General features: G+C 40.9%; 1 protein-coding gene across 1 annotated transcript in view; it reads right to left on the reverse strand.

The window, feature by feature from the left end:
• Positions 1-7245, reverse strand: part of scn8ab (sodium channel, voltage gated, type VIII, alpha subunit b) — a 44980-nt gene extending 37735 nt beyond the window's left edge. Inside the window, exons 1-2 of the mRNA XM_085406435.1 lie at positions 7146-7245; positions 3448-3785 (exon numbers count right to left, since the gene is read on the reverse strand). Coding sequence (XP_085262561.1) covers positions 3448-3729 — 282 coding nt within the window. The 5' untranslated portion in view covers positions 3730-3785; positions 7146-7245. The remainder of the gene's footprint in view (positions 1-3447; positions 3786-7145) is intronic.
• Between the last annotated feature and the right edge of the window lie 12050 nt (positions 7246-19295).

The raw sequence follows: 19295 nt of genomic DNA on the forward strand, positions 1-19295 counted from the left end.
CTTTTGCAAGCGAGAACGGTCAAAAACCCAATCTGTAAAGTGTACCTGGTATGGACAAAGTCAATCTAGAATACATTTATGGAAAAGTAAAAGTATTGTTAGACTTGACAAAGTATTATTTCCATAGCACTTCCTTTATGGCAAACCAGCATCACGAGACATGTTAATTAATTACTAAGTGTCAGCAAATATAGCTCATTCGCTGCCGTCGAAACTCAGTGGACAGACGGTCGCATCTAAATATGAATGACTCAAAGCTAATTCACCTGTATCAGAAAAACTGCGTCATCCCACTTCCTTACCCATATGCTGTGCTGCAAACAAAAACCAAACACTTTCCACCCCTTACCCTACCTTCCCTCTTAATACCAACCTGGCTAGCAGTGAAAGCACATTCAACCCCCCTCCCCTCCCTCTATCCGTTCCTCACTCAGCTCAGAACAGGAGGATGCTGTGTCATCAGAGACTGAGGACTCAGACAGAGCACTAAAGCCTGGGCTTCATTCTAATTTACTACACCGCGAAAGAAAAGAACATGCTAGAGAGGAGGCAGCGGAAAGGAGAGGAGAAAGGGGAGTAAAGGAGATAGACAAACACACTGACAGAGATGATGGGATAGGGACATAATGTAATGGTGTGTGCAGTGCTACATGCTGAGCTTCAGAAGCAACCGCTCTTTTCGCTGTGAGCTCCCCTTGTGCACCCACTAGCAGTTGCTGCCCTGCACAAGCCTGTGCAGACTGGTAGACTGGGTGCTGCTAGAATACGACAGTTACAGAAATGCCACATACAGAAAGCACATCAAGCTTTCAAACTAACAAAACCAGAGCTTCTTTTTCTCCACACAGTACCACTTTAACACTGCATTAAAGTGCTGTGATCAGGTTTCCTGCAGCTGCAGCTGATGGTAACACACACGCAAACACACATGAACGCGCTCAGACACACTCATTGACACACAGCGCAGCGGTGAGCGATGGTGGGTTGAGCAGAGGAGACGAGCAGCCCGAAAAGGTGATTGCAGAAACAGGGGGGGGGGGGGGGGGGGGGGGGGGGGGAGTAAGAGGAACTAACTAACTAGAGTAAATTCCATGGTTATGATCAAAGTTAAATACATGAGTGGATTAGGCAGTTCACTGGTACGAAAGATGGTATGATGTTGCTAATTCACCACATAATTAGCTGCGATAAGGGAAGCAAATCGTGACTGAGCAGAATAAAGAGAAATCAAAACCTGTATTGATATGTTCAGAAACACATACGGTATGCAGGAATCAGTGAAGCCGAAGATGGATGGAAGTGTAAAAGTTTAGCACCCATACCTTATTTACCTAATTTAGTGTAAATGTGTTCTTCAGCCATGCAGCATAGTCACAGCTGCACCAACAGAGCTGCTCAGAGGATTTAAAAACAAACAAACTAAGGACTGTGGCTGTAAGTCGCCAGTGAGGCATTTTTATATTTCTGAGTGATCTTATTTAGCTTATGCATGTTGACACAGCACATAAGTGTACCTGCAGCAATTATACGGTATTATATTAACTTTTGTACCAACAGAAGAAATATAAGTCTAAAAGACCTCTCGCATGATATTCTGGTCAAAGACCATGTGGAAATACTATGCTATGCTACTTCGTTTGAAGCAGAACCCTGTATACTGATAATGTAGATGTTATCATGTCATCATAACCATTTTAAAGAATACTTCCGCCATGTACCGCAAATCATCTGGACAGTAAGAGCATATAAATACACAGGGGGTTGATTATCATTACACTACTGTTTAAAAGAAAACTCTGCAGGAAGATTTAGATCAATCTGAAAAATTATTCTTGGCCTTTGTAAACATGAAGCAATTATTTTAAGAAAATAGCAAATGAAATATATAAAGACAAATGTTTATTTATTCAAATAATAAATCATTATCAGAAAACATAACAGCTAACGAACAGCTTAACATAAACTGAATCAAGTAAATTTCATTTGACCAGATTTCATTAAATTTAATGTTTCATGTAACAAAATGACATTTTTACACTTTTTGACTTTTTTTTTTTAAGAATGCTGAATATTCCAACTGAATATCCCTGATTCAGTAGTGTGTGTATATATATATATATATATATATATATATATATATATATATATATATATATATATATATATATATATATATATATATATATATATATATATATATATATATATATATATATATATATACACACTACTGAATCAGGGCTTTGGCTCAATAGATAAGAAAAGGCACATGTACTTAATAGTTCCATCCAGGCTACGAGGAAGTGCTTCTCGTTGAGATCACGAGTCTTGCTGACTGGGCTTCTGGCGTCTACAGAGCCCACAGATTCTCTTACACATTATCCCTGCTACCACACTGGAGACTGGCTACTCCCCACCTATACACAGCTGAAAGTACTATTGCACACTCCAGCCTTTTTCTCTCCACTCCCTGTCCTCTTCTGCCATCTTCTGCCTTCCACTACTCATTCCTCTTTTCCTAGTATGGAGTGACAGGAATCTCAGCGCCGTGGGTCTCATTAATAAGAAATACATGATTTGGGGGGGAAATATGAGTTTGGAGTTTGGTACAAACGCTGCGTAACAATGATTTTGAGAGAACACTGAGAAAACCTTTGATTTTTTCTGGTTTATCTATTTTAAAATTAAAGAAATGTACTGTTTAACACTAAAACTCAAAAAAGAAATCACACACATATGCTGCGCTGATAAACACAATCCAGTTAGATCGTTTTTTCTCCTCCGCCATCCTGACAGAGCACTTGTTATGTGGGAGTTTGCTTTGTCGTAACAGAATTCAGTTCACAATAGCACTGAAACATGAAGGCAAATTTGTCGTCCCCTCCAGCTGTTACATCATCTTTATTATGCATTAACACATATTATTAATCAACCCTGCAGAAACCCGAGACTAACCGCTGCCCAAGAACTGCATTCCACAGCAGCCCTGCAGTGTTGCACGAGCCAAATGTCCTTCTTCCTCAGCTTTGCTTTCATTGTACAAGTGTAGTAAAAAAAAACATATATGTAAACTCACAGATATTTTATATTATCAAAGCACACTCTAATGACTGCCTCGAAGCCCCAGTACCATGACTAAAAAATAGTTTTGAAAAGCACTTGATTGCCTCAAGGTCATCTTTGTTATCTCTAGCTCTGTGGTAACAATAATTTGATTTTTCTGCTTGAAGTGATATGAGATCTAAATTTGTTGTTCATTTCAAATCACCTAATGTGTTAAGTTTACAGTGATGGCAGTTGCCCATCAGGGGGTTCAGGACAATGGTTTAATACTATTCAGAGAATTCAAGAGAGTTGGAATCCTTAAAACTTGATTTAATATATGTAGTGTTTGTCTGGTAAGAAGAGGACATTTGTTTAGTGGAGTAAGGCTGTATAACAACTTACTTTCTGATTCAGGTAGAACGGGTCCAAATCCTCCAGTGGTGTGGCCACCATTCCATCAGGGATATCGCCGTAGATGAACGGCAGGCTCTTCCCAGCCTCCAGGTCACTGTTGGGCTTGGGCTCATTTTCGTCGGATGTGTCGCGGTGACTGCTGTCTGATCTTGGCTTGGGCGGTTTCTTGTTCTTCTCTTCTTTGATGCGTTTCTCGATATTAGCGAGTGACTCCGGGGTGAATTTCTTGAAGCTGTCAGGTCCTGGGGGTGCAAGAAGGGGTGCGGCCATGTTTTCATCCTGCAGCTATTTCCTCTTTATTTGTTTTCCATCCCAGACATCCAGCTCTGATAGGAAGACAACGATAAAGGGTGGAAGAGTGAGAACAGATACTCAACAAAGAGAAAAAGAGGGTTAAAAGACATAAAAAGTGCAAGCATCTAACCATCAGCCTTAATGACTGAGGCACACAGACAGCATTGAATTCCCTTTTGTTCTCACCTCTGTGACCCCAACTTTACATAACAAGGAGACGTGTCAAGTTTTCTCTTCTTGAGTTTATGCACTGTACGTCTGATAGCCTCTCCTTCAAAATATATCTGACATTAAATTCTGCATTTACTTTACATTTTATTTGCAGCTACACAGCGCCTAAAGTAGTGAAGAATAAAATGAAAAACCATAATGTGAAAGTGGTAGCTCTCACTAGAAGAGATATCCAACTCTGCAGCAGCGTATGTGCAGCTTTCAGCTATGGAAATGATATACCCAGATATGGAAAAACTAAGCTATGGTGGAGTTCAAACAGCTCTTGCTGCTAGTAGAAATGTTAAGTGCACACAGGCAAATTCAGCCCTCTTCAGTGCAAAACAAACACACAAGCCAGAAAGCACCAGACATTTCTCATTTCAGTAAAGTCAGACATGAGAACACTGTCACCAAAAGAACTTAATAAACTTAATGCGAGTCAGGGTGGGGTTTCATCCATGATGATAATGTAAATATTCACTGTGCATGATGAGCTGGCTTTAAAATACATTTAGCTTGCCCATAAATCACAGTTTTTGTGATTCAGTGTGACAAATTCATCCACCTGACCCCTACTGTGATACACTTTACAAATGCCACATTCCTGGTATCCGACATCCTGTAACAACAGTTAAATGATTGATTAACTTTATTAATTACTGATTTATAATCGTTTAACATTCTTAGGCACAGAACCGTTTCACACAGTAATGCATAAATGATTTTATGAATTGGTCACTGTTATTTAGCCTCTCATACTCTGACTCATTGCTTAAAAGTAAGGTTATAATACTGTCTTCATGCACCCTGAATAGATAGATTTCAGTCCCCAGATGGCTGTGCATGCTCTATAATACACTGTATTAAACAGTCAAGTCAAAAATTCAAACATGAGTGTGTGCAAAACATTTAGGGGAACAATGGCAAGGTTACAGACCTGGGTATAAATCAAAAACGAACTCAAAAGCAATCCACAGGCAGAGAGAGATCCGGCAACCCGGTATCTGAGTATATGTTGGAAAAAAAAGAAGGGGAACGAAGTCCGATTTAAGTAACCCAACCACGGCACAACCTCCAAGTCTCCTTCCACCAACGCTACATCAATTGATCCGTCAAGGTGATTCAAACCAGGATGCAATAGCATGACCAGCAGTTCGTGTGCACTCACAGGTAAAGCTGGGACAAATCTAAAAAAAACAAAAAAAAACAAAAACAAAACAGGCAGTAAAACTGCTCGAAATTTTGCAGATGTCGTTTTTATGATTTCCAGCAAAACTTAAAGGATAACATGAAAAACATTTTTAAAAAGTGCAAAAATAGGACTTTTTCTCGAATTAAAAGCGCCGCTCGGGTCACTCTTACATAATTTGCAGTGAATGCTACCGCACACAGCCGGAGCTAAATTCCGCAGAGCCAACCCGGTCTCGGTTTGATTAAAATCCGCTCAAAGTGAAAATAAGGAATGGATGATAGAAAAGCCCCAAAACTCCGAGAGCCTCAGTTGCCTCCCATTGAAAAAGAGCCGTGACGCTGCGCCCTCTGCGCATAGGAAAGGCATCCAGGCGCACAGCGGCCGCACTCCCGGTGAAGGAAAGAGAAGCTTTTGATTCGGCTCTCTCTCTCTCTCTGATGATGACCTGACATGTGATGAAGCTATCAGGACACCGCGGAGACAACTGTGCTCCAGAGTAGGAGGCGTACGGGGCTCTTGCATCAGAGTCACATGGATCGGACAGAACTTCATCCTTCATTTCCTGCAGCGAAGTCTAAACGTTGCCAGCCTCTAAATGCCATCAAAACGAAAGCGTTGCTGAGAAAATAAGCTGCTTGCCAAATATGAAAGGGGGCTCAAGTAACCCCCTCATATCATATACGGGGATGACAGAGCTGACTCTATTTCAGGTAGGCCCGAAGTTTTGATGGCCTGAGTGGGAATTTGATGAGTTGATTATTCATCTGAACCCGTTTGTCCTCAGAGAACAGACGAGGAAAGAGAAACAACTATTACAGAGCTCTTCCCTTCAGGGAGCTGTGCGGTAAAACTGAACACAAATCAAGCACACATCTTCCTATTTCTTAGAGAACTTCTACCCTTTGTGGGATTAAGACCACCCACTCCCTCTTTAATATTCTACGTCTTGCCATGAAAGTGGCCTGGTGATGCTGATATGTAGCCTGTGCAGTCCAGGGTAAAGTCCACTGTTACTGAGGCGCGCCGTTGTTCTATAGGGCCATAGCCTAAAATACTGCAGTGTGGTTTACTGCTGCTATATGGGCTCTGACTCTAGTAGGTCAGTTAAATGCACAAGCTACATCCCGAATACTCATTTCTGGACCGACAAAAACACACACGAAGTCAGCACAACCCAGTTCGCCCAACAGAAAGTGAAATTGGGCTTTTTGCAGAAAATAAACGAAACTAAAATGGCCTTAATGTTACAGCTTAGCCACCGCACCCGTATCTATAGACCTCGGAGATCTATAGACTCCTTGTGATGCAGGTTTACAGAGTACCACCACCGCGGGAAATACTGCACGAAAAGACTAGAAAGGGGTGTCGTGGTCCCCTTTGAGGACTGCCAAACTACAGACGCACCTACCTCTTCCTGCAATACAGTCTCCAAAGAGACTGAAAGAGGGAGGGGGGCACAGAGGTGGAGTGTGGGGGTGGCAGAGGAGGGGGTAAAACTATCAGTTAGCCTAGAAAATAATGGCACAAAGCTGGAAATGCTGGGAGGATGATTTTTTGCCAGGGGCGCATTATTCGCGTAGCCATTGAGAGCACACACCATAGTTGCTGTAGCCACTGACAGAAGTTTGACATGATCTCACTTATATGCGTAGGCTGTGTTTTACATCCCGACACACTGAAATGTCATAGCCTATTATCCAGCGGCGGGCCAACTCCCTTAACAACCTCCCGTCTCCCCTTTTTCTACCACGTCGCATTTCGATGGCTGTTTTTCATTCCATAAATCACATCTCTGCTACTTCTGCCTGCCGCCCCGCTTACATATTAGTCCATGTACTGGCAAGGAGCCCTCCACAGACGCTGGGAAAAGATGCTGAGAGAGGGACCGCTCTGCGGCACTGGGATGCAGTCAGTCGACAAAGTAAGACCGAGATCCATCCCGTGACGTGAAATAAAAGACAAAGCAGAAAAAATAAGGTCTACTTACTTTTTCTCGCATTAACAGAAATCCAGACAGCTGTCACCGAACTGCAGATGTGAGAAAGAGCCGGGAGTAAATGCGGCTGTCGCCATATTGTTGCTGCTATCTTCCTTCCCAGTGCGTGCGGCTACCCTGCATAATTGATGACTCTCAGCAAATTGTTGGGGAGTGTCGGTAAATGCCTCTGGTTTCAATAACGGACGAGAGACCGCAGCGTCGTAAGGAAATGTATTTTTTATTTATTTTTTATTTATTTTTTTTATTTAAAAAAAAAAGGACAGTGTACGCTACTCGTGTAAGATAACTCGTTCGTGTTCTGGTTGGGATTTGTAAGCAGTTAGCAAAATACCTTAATCTTTAATTTTTGCAAATTAATAAACCAAACCAAAAAACAAATAATTTGTTTAATATTACTTTAATGCTTAGATTGCATAGAATTTGCATTCAATACAACTGATTTGTAGAATTAAGTTTAACACGAAATTTGTCACACCTTGTGTCATAAATAAGCAGATACAAAACCAGAATTGCTATTTTTTTTATAAGTTCCTTTCTGGAAAAGCACAGCATCACTGTAAATACAGTCATGTGAGAAAGAAAGTTTGAGTCTGTGCAGTCCTGTGAAGAACTAAGTACATCCCATGATTAAGGAGCTTGTAACATTGGGGTGACAGGATGAAGCATGCAATACAGTTGAAAGAAGACAAAATATAAGGTATATACCAGCAGTGGTATATAATAGCCCTGCTCCAAAATGTTGGGTTGTTTTGTAATATGTTGTAATATGTAAGTAAAGATAGAATGCAGTGCTCTGAAAATCTCATAAATCCACATTTTGTTCACATCAGAACAGAGAAAATACACCACGTGTTTAAACTGAAACATTTTAACATTTCATGAGAAATATTACCTCAGCTCAATATTAGCTTGGAATTTGATGGCAGCATTTGCATCTAATTATTCTAACTGGAAAAGCACAGCATCACTGTAAATACAGTCACGTGAAAAAAAAAGTTTGTCTGTGCAGTGGCAACTGCTGGCAACTGCTCAGTAACATGATTTGGTAAATAAAAGAGCATCTTAGCATGTTAAAGATGAGCACAACTGTCTACAAATTGTGGAGCAATTTAAGAATAATCTTCTTCAAACATTGTGAACATTTTGAATATCCTATCGTCTATAACACATAATATTGACAAAAGATTCCAAGAATCTGGAGAAATCTCCTTGTACAAAAACACAAGGCCAAAAATCAATATTGGATGCCCATAATCTCCAAGCCCTCAGACAGTACAAGAAGGCATGATCCTGCCATTGAAATCACTGCACAGCCTCAAGAACACATCCAGAAATCACTGTGACCACAGTTTGCTGTCTCATCCACAAATGCAGGCTAAAGCTTCACCGTGTAAGGAAGAAACCATAAGTGAACATGACACAGAAATGCCATAATTTTCTCTGGACCAAAGCTAATTTAAAAAGGACTGATGTGAGGTGTAAAACTGTTCCTTGGTAAGACAAATCAAAACTTGAAAATCTCCTTTGGAGAAACTGAAGACGAGAGAGGAGAGAAGAGAGGAGGACTATCCAGTTTGTTGTCAGCATTAAGTTCGAAAAGCCTGAATCTCTGATAGTATGAAAGTGCTTTAGTGCCTTTGGAATTGGCATCTTTCAAATGTGGAAATGTGCCATCAATGCAGACAGGTATATGCAGGTTTTAGAGCAACATATGCTCCCTCCCAGATGTTGCGTTTTACATGCAAGATCTTGCATATTTCAGCAAGGCAATGCTAAATCACATAATGCAGCCATTGCAACAGCATGGCTTTGTAATAGGAGAGTCCGGGTGATGAATTGGCCTGCCTGCAGCGCAGACCTTTCACCAACTGAAAACATCTGGTGTGTCATGAAATTGAATATACAACAAAGAAGAACCAGGACTGTTGAGCAGATGAAATCCTTTATCAGATAAGAATTGGACAACATTCTGTAAAGTGAGTGCTGATAATGCATAGTTCTTTGACCAGAGGGCAGCTTGCCTGTTGGCAATGTGTGTTTGAAATGCCACAAACACAACGATCAGTTGATCCAAGCAGAGTTGGGCAGAGAATAAACAAGAAGTCTGCAACTTGTTATAACTATACAACAAGTTTATTCTTAAACTCTCTCTCTCTCCATATATATATATATATATATATATGGAGAGAGAGAGAGAGAGAGAGAGAGAGAGAGAGAGAGATGTGTGTGTGTGTGTGTGTGTGTGTGTGTGTGTGTGTGTGTGTGTGTGTGTGTGTGTGTGTGTGTGTGTGTGTGATTCTCACACATGTAATGTGTACAACATAAACAGACTAGCATCAATCTTGTTACAGCTGTACAAAACTGGAACAACCACCTCCGAGCTAACAGCTTTAAAGCTCAACTTTCTATTGGATGTAATCATTTCAAAATTCTATGTGCACAGTTATCTGATGGAGAACCTCAACGAAGCTCCCAAACCTTGTAACAAGCAGTAAAATTAACTGTAAACCATGCTGTTTAGAGTTCTAAGAATTGTTTCAAGACTTGATTAATTTAAAACACTGGGTTTGAGCTTTTGGAGCCCCATAGCAGGCTAACCAAAAATCACCAGCACTGTGAAATAAATTTGATGATTAAGGTTTTACTTAAACACAATAATACACTGTTTTGTTTATGAAATTGTCAAAAATGACTGGAAATTGTGCAATTTATGTTAAATATAGAAAACAGACTTACTGTCTTTACTGCACATGGACCTCACATGGTTAAGTGTGCCGTCATTCCCCTATGAGACTTTTTTTTTTTTTTTTTAAACACACAACCCTGTAGATTACAAAATTCTTACCTCTAACTTGCTTTCAGCCACAAATGTTTTGCAATATGTTGTCTATATTCCTCACCCTTCAAATGGGGGGAGTTTATGAAGGAAGTGTCGTGAGCTAACAATGTCTCTATCTAGTGGAGCATTAAAGAACTGCAGTTTAATGTCTATTGGAAATAAGTGAGCCATTTAAAAAACTCTAAGCATGGGATATAGATGTCCCGAGTAAATTATTTGTATAGTGTACTGTAGACGAGACAGAGACATCCACCAGATTGTCTTAGAAGCTCTTCTCAAGTTACATGTGAACAGCAACACATTCTGCTACCAGAATGTATAAAACTCCAAACATGGAGTTTTATACATGTCTTCACTTGCTGAAAAACTGGATGAATAATAAAAACATCCGCAAATACACCATCTGTGCTGTTCCCCAAAATAATCACATTATTAATAACAAATTAAATTAAAGCTGCAAGCAGCGTTATGAGGGCCCTCGCACCCCCGGCGCGTCGGGCCACGCCCAACACCTAAAACCAGCACCTCCGATCTGATGTCACATTGATGGAATTCATGCATTTAACAATCAGCTAACATTTCATCTCATTCAATCATGATTATAGTTGTCCCACTAGGTGGTGCTCTAACCATTACTGACAAATGGCATATCAAACATTTCCGAGCTCGACTCTCATCACACCTGCGACCTTTGGGAGAGATTGGACATTGTGTTTTTGAGTGCAGTGTTGGGGAGTAACGGAATACATGTACCGCCGTTACGTATTTAGAATACAAAATATGAGTAACTGTATTCCGTTACAGTTACCGTTTAAAAAGGTGGTATTCAGAATACAGTTACTTTGTTGAAATAAATGGAATACACTGGGGTACTTTCCTGTTTCATTTTGTCGCGGGTCAGGACTGTTTGGGTTTTGTTTGACAGCTACGTTCTTTTGTTCCAGGCGGCAGCGTTACGGTTGCCATGGTTACAGGGCGACGCTCTCTCTCTCTCTGCGACTGTGTGTTTCCTGGGTGAGAGAGCGCCTTTTCTTTGTTGTTGTTGTTGTTATGCTAAGCTAACAGGCAGAATGCTACAAGCATAGCTCTAAAGAATGTAGCATCATGTTCAGTGTAGTCCGTGCTGCAGGGAGAATGGACTGCCATACACGTTATGTGTCTGTGAGCGCTAGGAGGGAGAAAAGGGGAGTGGAAAGGTACGAGCAGTCATCGAGCAAAAACGGGAGCTGGAAGCATGTAAATATAATAATAACCACTGCAGCCAAGAAGAGTTCCTGACGAGCCCAGTTGTAAGTAAGGTATTAAGACTCGACTGTACACTGTGTTCGTGTTTTCCTCCGAAAACAACAAGTTCCGTTGGAGCAGCCTTTCAACGCCTCTCTCTGTCTGTCGCAAGAAAAGTTGACCCACACAACAAAGTAGAGCTATTTTTCGGCTACCAGCCGACAGGGACCCCGCCGTATTATGCTGGGCTTACACTGTGCGATTTTTTCAGTCGCGCGATTGAGCTCCTGCTCAAACTGTACGATTGACTCGCAGGGGTTAGAAGTTCATAGGTCACGATGCAGGGTCTCACACTATACGGCCCGATGCTCTGATGCGACCTGAGTGCTCACACTGTGCGTCCATAAAAATGAAGGTTATAACAGAAATTCTGTCGCTCGCTCTCCCTCTCCGTCTTTCACTCACACAGACACACCACCACCATCAACTTTGCTAAATTGCTAATGAAAAACATTGGTCAGGCAGCTGTGATTGAGCAGCAGTGTCGATCCAACTATTTTCAAGGTTGTTGTGGTCGTGATAATTTTGTGAGGCCACATCGAAAGGGCTCGGATGGTTCTACAGGTTGTGCCTCCATCGCTTGTGTCCAGATCAAACGCTGCACTGCCGTGCTACGCCGTCTTTTTCGCTGACATTTGTGTTTGCGCGTGCGCAGTGTGGCAAACTGCGGTGACACCCTCACGACCAAGCGATTGATGATCGGGAGCTGGTCGTGAGGTGTCAATCGCTTCTCGTTACCCCACGTATACTACACGATGCACGACGCACGATGAAGGCCAAAATCGGGCCGATCGCCAAAACGATCGCACGACTCAAAAATCGGCTCAAAATGGGCCAAAAATCGCACAGTGTGAGCCCAGCATTAGTCAGAGGTCCCTTTACTACAGTTCGGAGTCGCGGACCTTCAGTAATAGTAATAAATCACACAGCAATAGTACATTCACGTTGTTGTAAAAAGCATGATAATATTGTAGCGGGTCAGGGCTGTTCGGGGTTCTGCTTGTACAGTTATGTTTTGTGTATGTTGCCATGGTGACGGGTGACGCCCTCTCGCTGCGACGGTGTGTCCTTCCGGGGTCAGAGGGCGCCCTATGTGTGTTGTGGTTGCCGCGCTGAGCAGTTAGCTAGTGGCAGTGTGTTCTTCTGCAAATGTAATAAACGGCTGTGCTCCCTGGCTAGCTCACGGGAAGCAAGACCAAACGATACCTCCGTCTCCTCCTTGTCTGAACTCGCCACAATATATTAAGTAATCCAAAGTATTCAGAATACGTTACTGTCATTGAGTAACGTAACGGAATACGTTACAGAATACATTTTGGGGCATGTATTCTGTATTCTGTAATGGAATACATTTTAAAAGTAACCTTCCCAACACTGTTTGAGTGACAGCAGATTACTGCTTTTTGGCGAGTGATTGAAACTCCACATGTCGCCATGACCACCCCGTTTCCCTAAACGTAAAAAGCTTCGCAATTTAACATCAAAAAGGTCTTTAGATTCCACACACAGGAGAATTGTTCAATCTGATGAAATCCCTTGGAGGAGTTCGTCAAAGTATGAGGCCTGAAAAGAGGGGAAAATGTTGATAAAATTACACATTAATTTTAAAATGGCTGACTTCCTGTTGGATTTGGGATATTGCTCCAAGAGAATTTTTTGGTACATCTTGATATCTTCCATAAGCTTACCAGGTTTCAGACTCATAGATAAAACACAGAGCAGAGGCTGATGTTTTGACATTTTTTAGGGGGAACTGTGGAGCCATTTTACAATTTTCCTTAAAAATGATCACATAACAAGAAAGCCTTCATCACATTGGAGGTGTGTGCCAAATTTCAAGACTTTTTAAACTTTCCAAGCCCCTCAAAAGCAACTTTATTTTTCATGGTGAACCGCGTTACCACCAGGGTGCGCCGTTCAGTTTAAAGTCACAATTTTCGCACTGAAGCATCATGAAGGACTGATGGTGATATTCACCACTGTTGAGGTGGCCATGATGAACCTGTGAAAATCAGTACAACAAAATGAAAGCCATGATATTTCCTGTTGCCACTAGGTGGCGCTCTGCGTATTCCTGACAATGGGCACATCAATCTGTTCAGGGCGGGTCTGACATCATGCCTGTGAAGTCTGGTACTGATCAAACTGGATTTCAGTGAGTTATACTAATTTGTTTCTTCATGGCGAGACATCAAAGTTCGCCATGCTTTCGGGGTCACACCCTTTGGCGAAAAGTCACCGTTTTCTCTGTAACCCAAGACCAACTCCTTAAGGCTTTCCTGGAGAAATTTGAGGCTGCAGATGTCGCCCATCACAATACTGTACCCCAAAGTGTAAAACATGACATTTCCTGTTCCCACTAGGTGGCGCTGTCCCTGATGTCAAATATGGAGCCTTATCATATGTGTGCTCTTTGGTCCAAATCGGACAATGTATGACAGAATGAGAGGCAATAAGATTTTCATGTCGAGTCATCGAAATTCGCCGTGGCGCCACGGCCTCACCGTATCCCGAAAACTCCAAAGCTCCGCAATTTAACATGGCCCAGGTGTGTAGTTGACACTGACCAAAAATGAAGCTTATACAACCAAATCCCAAGGAGGAGTTCGCAAAAGTTCGAGGCATGGAAATAGCAAAATTAGTGCCAAAATGTCACCTTCACTTCTAAATTGCGGACTTCCTGTTGGGTTTGCGTCAGTGGGCCAATTGACTTTTTTGTTCGTCTTGGTATGATACACATGTGTGCCAGATTTCATGTATGTAGCTCAAACGATGTGTTCGTAGGGCTGCATTTAACAAGGCACAGGTGGCGCTCTAGAGCCATTTCCCAGTGCTCATATGTAAATCCATTAAAATACGAAATTTTTCACCAGACCTGGCATGTGTGCAAAATTTCATGAGTTTTTGAGCATGTTAAAGCCCTCAAAAAGGCAATTCATTTCAATGAAAAATAAATAAATAAATGCTCGGGCCCTAATAATTTTAGTCTATGACAGATTTTGCTTTTAGTGACAAACAGGCCAAAAATGAAACATTGACTAAATTCTTCACTTCTGGCTCTTTTTGATTGATGTTTTCATTTATGAACCTGTAAGTGTATTGTTTGGTTCAGTACCATGACTCTTTTCAGTGTAAACCACACAACATGGGAGTTTATGTGATTGAAAAACCTAGAGACAAAATTTTGCCATATAAAATGCACCTGTTAAAAAACTGAAGCAGCTGTAAGGTTTTAAACATTAGGACATTTTTTTTTTTAAAAGAAGAAGAATCAGGTCCATGGCAGGTTCTCAAATTGTTTAAACACATCAAATGAATAGATGAACAACAATACATGAACTATTTTACAGTGTCATTATTAGAAACAGTGTTTGGAAAAACTAGGTACATGTCATGACTCAGTAGCTTGTAAAACCACCTTTAGAGGAAATATCTTGAAACAATCATTGTCCTGTATAACTTTATCAGGTTCTCACATTGTTGTAGGGGAATTTTGGCCCTCTACTCTTTACAGTATTGCTTTAGTTCAATAAGGTGTGTAGGTGTTTTTTAGGCACAGCCCTTTTAATGTCCTGCAGCATTTCAATCTGGTTGAGGTCTGGAATTTAACTGGGACATTATGTCACCTTGAGTTCTTTCTTGTTCAGCTGATTTGCCCTCACATTTGACTCTAGAATACATTGATACACACAGAAGTTCATGCTCATTTCAGTGACTATAAGGTGCCCAGGTGCAAAACAAGCCCAAATCATCATCCCTGGGCCACCATCTTGACAGCTGGTTGATGAAATCTGAAAAAAAGGATGTACACACAACCAAATTATCTTTATTAGTTTTATTTACCTTTGCAAAGGGGTTAAAGAAGCGTATTGAAATCATGCCATTGTGTTTTTTGACAAAGAAGAATTACAAAAATAAAGACATTTATAGCTCTACAGTTGTGATATAGTAGTTGACAGTTATAGTAGCCATTGACAATTTCAGTATTTGGTTGGTTTCTGGTACAGACCTGGCTTTTAAGTTCAAGCTTCAAATTTTCATTAGGGTTGAGGTCGAGGCTTTGCTCCAGACCAACAAACTGCCAAAACTGTTTCCATGGGTGTCCACACTTATTGATGACATGTTAATCGAATGCATTTGATTAGCAGCACCTGGCTGCTATTTACCTTCTTAATTCCTCTTATTGGAAACAAAAAGGGTGCTATTATTAAATAAATAATGAGACAATGTAATATGTCATGTGCTTTTGGTCATCTGAGGTTGTATTTTAGGCTAATCTGCTAGTTTCACATGGTGGACTCTACTATGGGGCTATTATTCTAGCAAAATTATTTGTGTGTGTGCATTTTGATCTCTGTGTGGATTTGTGTGTGTGTGTGTATTCTGATTCATGTATGTGTGATCAGAAATGTGCAAATATATTTGTAAATCTTTACAGAGATTTGTTCATGTGTAATTTGGAATGTGTGTGTAACCAGATTTGCAAATGTGAAATTAAATCTGTAACCATGCATAGATGGTTTTACTCTAAGCACTGAAAATACAGACAAATCTTCTTCATCTTTGTCTTCTTGTCCATTTAGAGGTCACCATAGCAGATCATCTGCTCCATATCACCCTCTCTCCCCTCTGCATGTTCTCCTTCATTACATCCATAAAACTTGTCTGTGGTCTTCCTCTTTTCCTCCTCCAAACCATATATTAGGTCTCACCTTGCAAACTTTCCTTTTTGCTCTTGCCACTATCTGTCTTTCTGTCACAAGTCACCCCTAACACTTGTCTCCATCCACACCATCCTACACTTTCTTCTTCACTTGTCTCCTGAATTGTCCATTTCTTTCGATGATTGACCCCAGTTATTCAAACCTGTCCAGGCTCTCTTCCACCTACTCCCTACTTCCACTACAGATCAATATCATCTGCAAACATCATACTCTATGGAGACGCCTGCCTGACCTCATCTCTCAGCATGTCTATTACGAGCGCAAGGGGCTCAGGGCCGACCCCGATGTAATTGGTGAAATACTCTATATAGCTGGGAGGGCATGGTGGTTTCCCCTCATAGTTTGGGGGAAAAGACCATGGATGTCTTTCACCACTCTCTCCATTGGGGTACCCTGCAGGAAACCATTGAAGATGGACATCACCTGGAGCACCATCTCCCACAGGTCGGTGGTATGAGCAACTGCCATTTCTTTTCTCCTGTGGGTGGCTCTCACCAGCATTACACTAACATAAACAATCAAACACCAACCAGAGTCCCTTTGGAGCTTGAGACACCATGGTAATCTCACACAAATACCAGTTTGACGTGAACATCATCTTCATGTATCCGCCTCCACTCTGCTGCATCCATAGCAGTAAGCTTTTGGCTGATGTCTCTTCAAAAAAAACCTGCAATGTTCAAGAGCTCCTGATCCAACACTGCTGACATCCATATCGAGACCAAAAGGAAGAAGGGCTCAAGTGAGTAAAGCACTGGGACCTCCACTAAGTCATCTGTAGTGAAGTGAAACCTTAAAGAGATTTTTTTGCTTCCTTCAAACTATAGAAAGCTTGTAAGGGGTTTCTCTTCCACTGTTGTTCTTTGATCTACTTACTATAGAAAGGAGCACAGTTTTTGTGTACAGAAACCCCTCTTTAAGTCCTGAATACATCTGAGGGTGGGCCAATCCCTTCCACATTCTACGGAGCTTACAGCATCAGTGCCTTAGCCTGTGGCCTACTAACATGGCCTTATGTCACATGAAGCACCATTTATGTAGATGTTTTTGCCTTCCTGCCTTCATCCTGGCCAGTACAAATCCAAAGGCTTCAAAAGCACCATTGAAAGATGCACTGTGCGCAAGAATGTCATGAAGAGACCACAAGCTAAGCCACTCTGACTGGAAGTGGCCATGTGAGCTTAGGTGCATTCCTTCAGTACCATTAGCCTGGACTTAAAATTGAAACTGCGAATAAAAGGCTTCCCAGTCAGCCTTGACATTATATGTCAGAATTTTCACATTAGCATGGAGGCTTTCCTGGTGCACATGTGCAGTTCTGTCCACATCTCCAGTGTCTGCTGGTTTCACCTAAAAGGCACACCGGGCACAAGAGCGATAGAGCCTGCAAAGCCAGCTTCAGTAGCCATTTTTGCAGTCACTTATCTGACCTGCTCTCTGCTCTTTAACCCTTCAGTCTTCGGCTAAGCCAAAATGTTCTTGATTTTCCACATCAACTTCCTGCTTAATCTTAGAGCAGTCCACCAGAAGTTTTTTTTTCTTTTAACTTTTGACATCAATTGAATCTTCCCTCTTTGTGAACATAGTGGATTAGACAATATACAGTTCTGCTCGCCATTTAAATTAAGTTTTTCATTTAATATATGCAGTTCAATTTCATGTCAACCTTCATAGTAATTGTGTTGCAAGTTACGTAGTAAATGTAGTTTAGTACTAAATGGTTAAAAAAAAAAAGATTGTTATAAAATATGGATTTTACCAGAGAGAAAAATAATTGATTTGGAACTGGTTTTACTAACTAGTAGAATTTGTGTTTATTGTGATTATTAATAGCTTTTATAGTAATTGTTTTCTTGCTTGTTTTGCAGCCTTCCCCTATGTTTCTTTCAGTATAAAGGTTCTGCATTTATATGTGTGTCTAACTCTGTATTTGTTAGTTAGCTTTTGGTAATGGTTACTCTGTGTCTCATGTTAGGTTATATACCTTTGTCCTGTTTTCAGAGAGAGAGAGGGACCTAATTTTGGTTTGTCATGTTGTCTCTCTTAGTTGTGTATTCTTGCATTTCCTGTATTTGTTTGTTTGTTTCCTGGTGCTGCACTTTGCTTTTGAACTGTTATTTTTTTTATTTATCAGCATTGGAGGCTGTAAATATTTTGCTCCTGCATGTGGGTCCATAAAACTTTGTTAGTTATTATAATTTGTAATTTACATGTTAAATCTTTGTCGTGCAGGGTGGAGCCCTCTTCTCCTTAGAGCACGTGGCTGGTGACACCTCGACTTGGACATACTTCTTTCAGCACATTCTCAAGTCTGTGTTGTTCTACTTTGGTGATGGATGTGAGATCAGCCGGGAAACATAGAATTATGTGAAGGAAGCCAATGTCTCTGATCTCAAACTAAGACACATTGAGGCGCCGCTCAGAATACATTGAACTTTAACTCACTTTCCTCTCCTTTGTCATGTGACCAGCAGAGATAAAAAGTGCCGGTCAACTTAGAGTGATCCTTTAGTGTTGTAAAAAGAAAAGATAAACACTAAAAAGACACAAACGGTGTATAATACTGATTTTGTATCCAGCTAAAGTGACAAATGTATTTTGGTGTTTGTTATTCTGTTCCTCATCTTCAGAGACTCTTGCCTATGAAGTTACTAAAATAAATAATGACCCAGTGTAGTCCATCATGTGCTGTTCATTCATCTGAGATTGTATTTTATAACCTGGTCAGTTTTCATAGTAAAACATCAGAATTTAACTGAAGAAGCATCTTAGATGAGGGGTGAAAGACTGCAATGACCTGGATGAGCGAGAACCTTTACAGACTATTGAAAAGGGGATAAACTCTTTTTCTTTCTTTTTTTTGACATGACTCGACAATTTTTGAGAAGGAAAAAAATGATCTTATAAAAACGTGATAAAGGATGGGTGGTCAAAAACATGATTCCACCATAATGGATATGCCCATGTCCATTAAAGTTTCACTGATATATCAGTAGTCTGATATATTGTCTGAGACTGGCCTGTTACCAGTGAATTACACTGTACTGATATGCAGTAATATTGAAATATGAGCAGGTTAACTTCAGCACTACCGCCACCTACAGATATATATATTTATCATAATTTTATTAGTGCCCGCCTTAGATTCATATCAGTATTAGGGTTGGGTTCTGATGACTGTTTCCTGCATGCTTGCAGCTACTGTTTGTAACCTGATAGCTTTTTTTATGTAGACTTTTATTTAGAAAAGCGTGACACACTTCCCGTCTGACCTCCTATCTCGCGATCATT

Source organism: Rhamphochromis longiceps, linkage group LG5 (genome assembly GCF_057381845.1).
Source record: "Rhamphochromis longiceps isolate RC_006_pf linkage group LG5, R_longiceps_female_GT1.1, whole genome shotgun sequence".
Taxonomy (NCBI): domain Eukaryota; kingdom Metazoa; phylum Chordata; class Actinopteri; order Cichliformes; family Cichlidae; genus Rhamphochromis; species Rhamphochromis longiceps.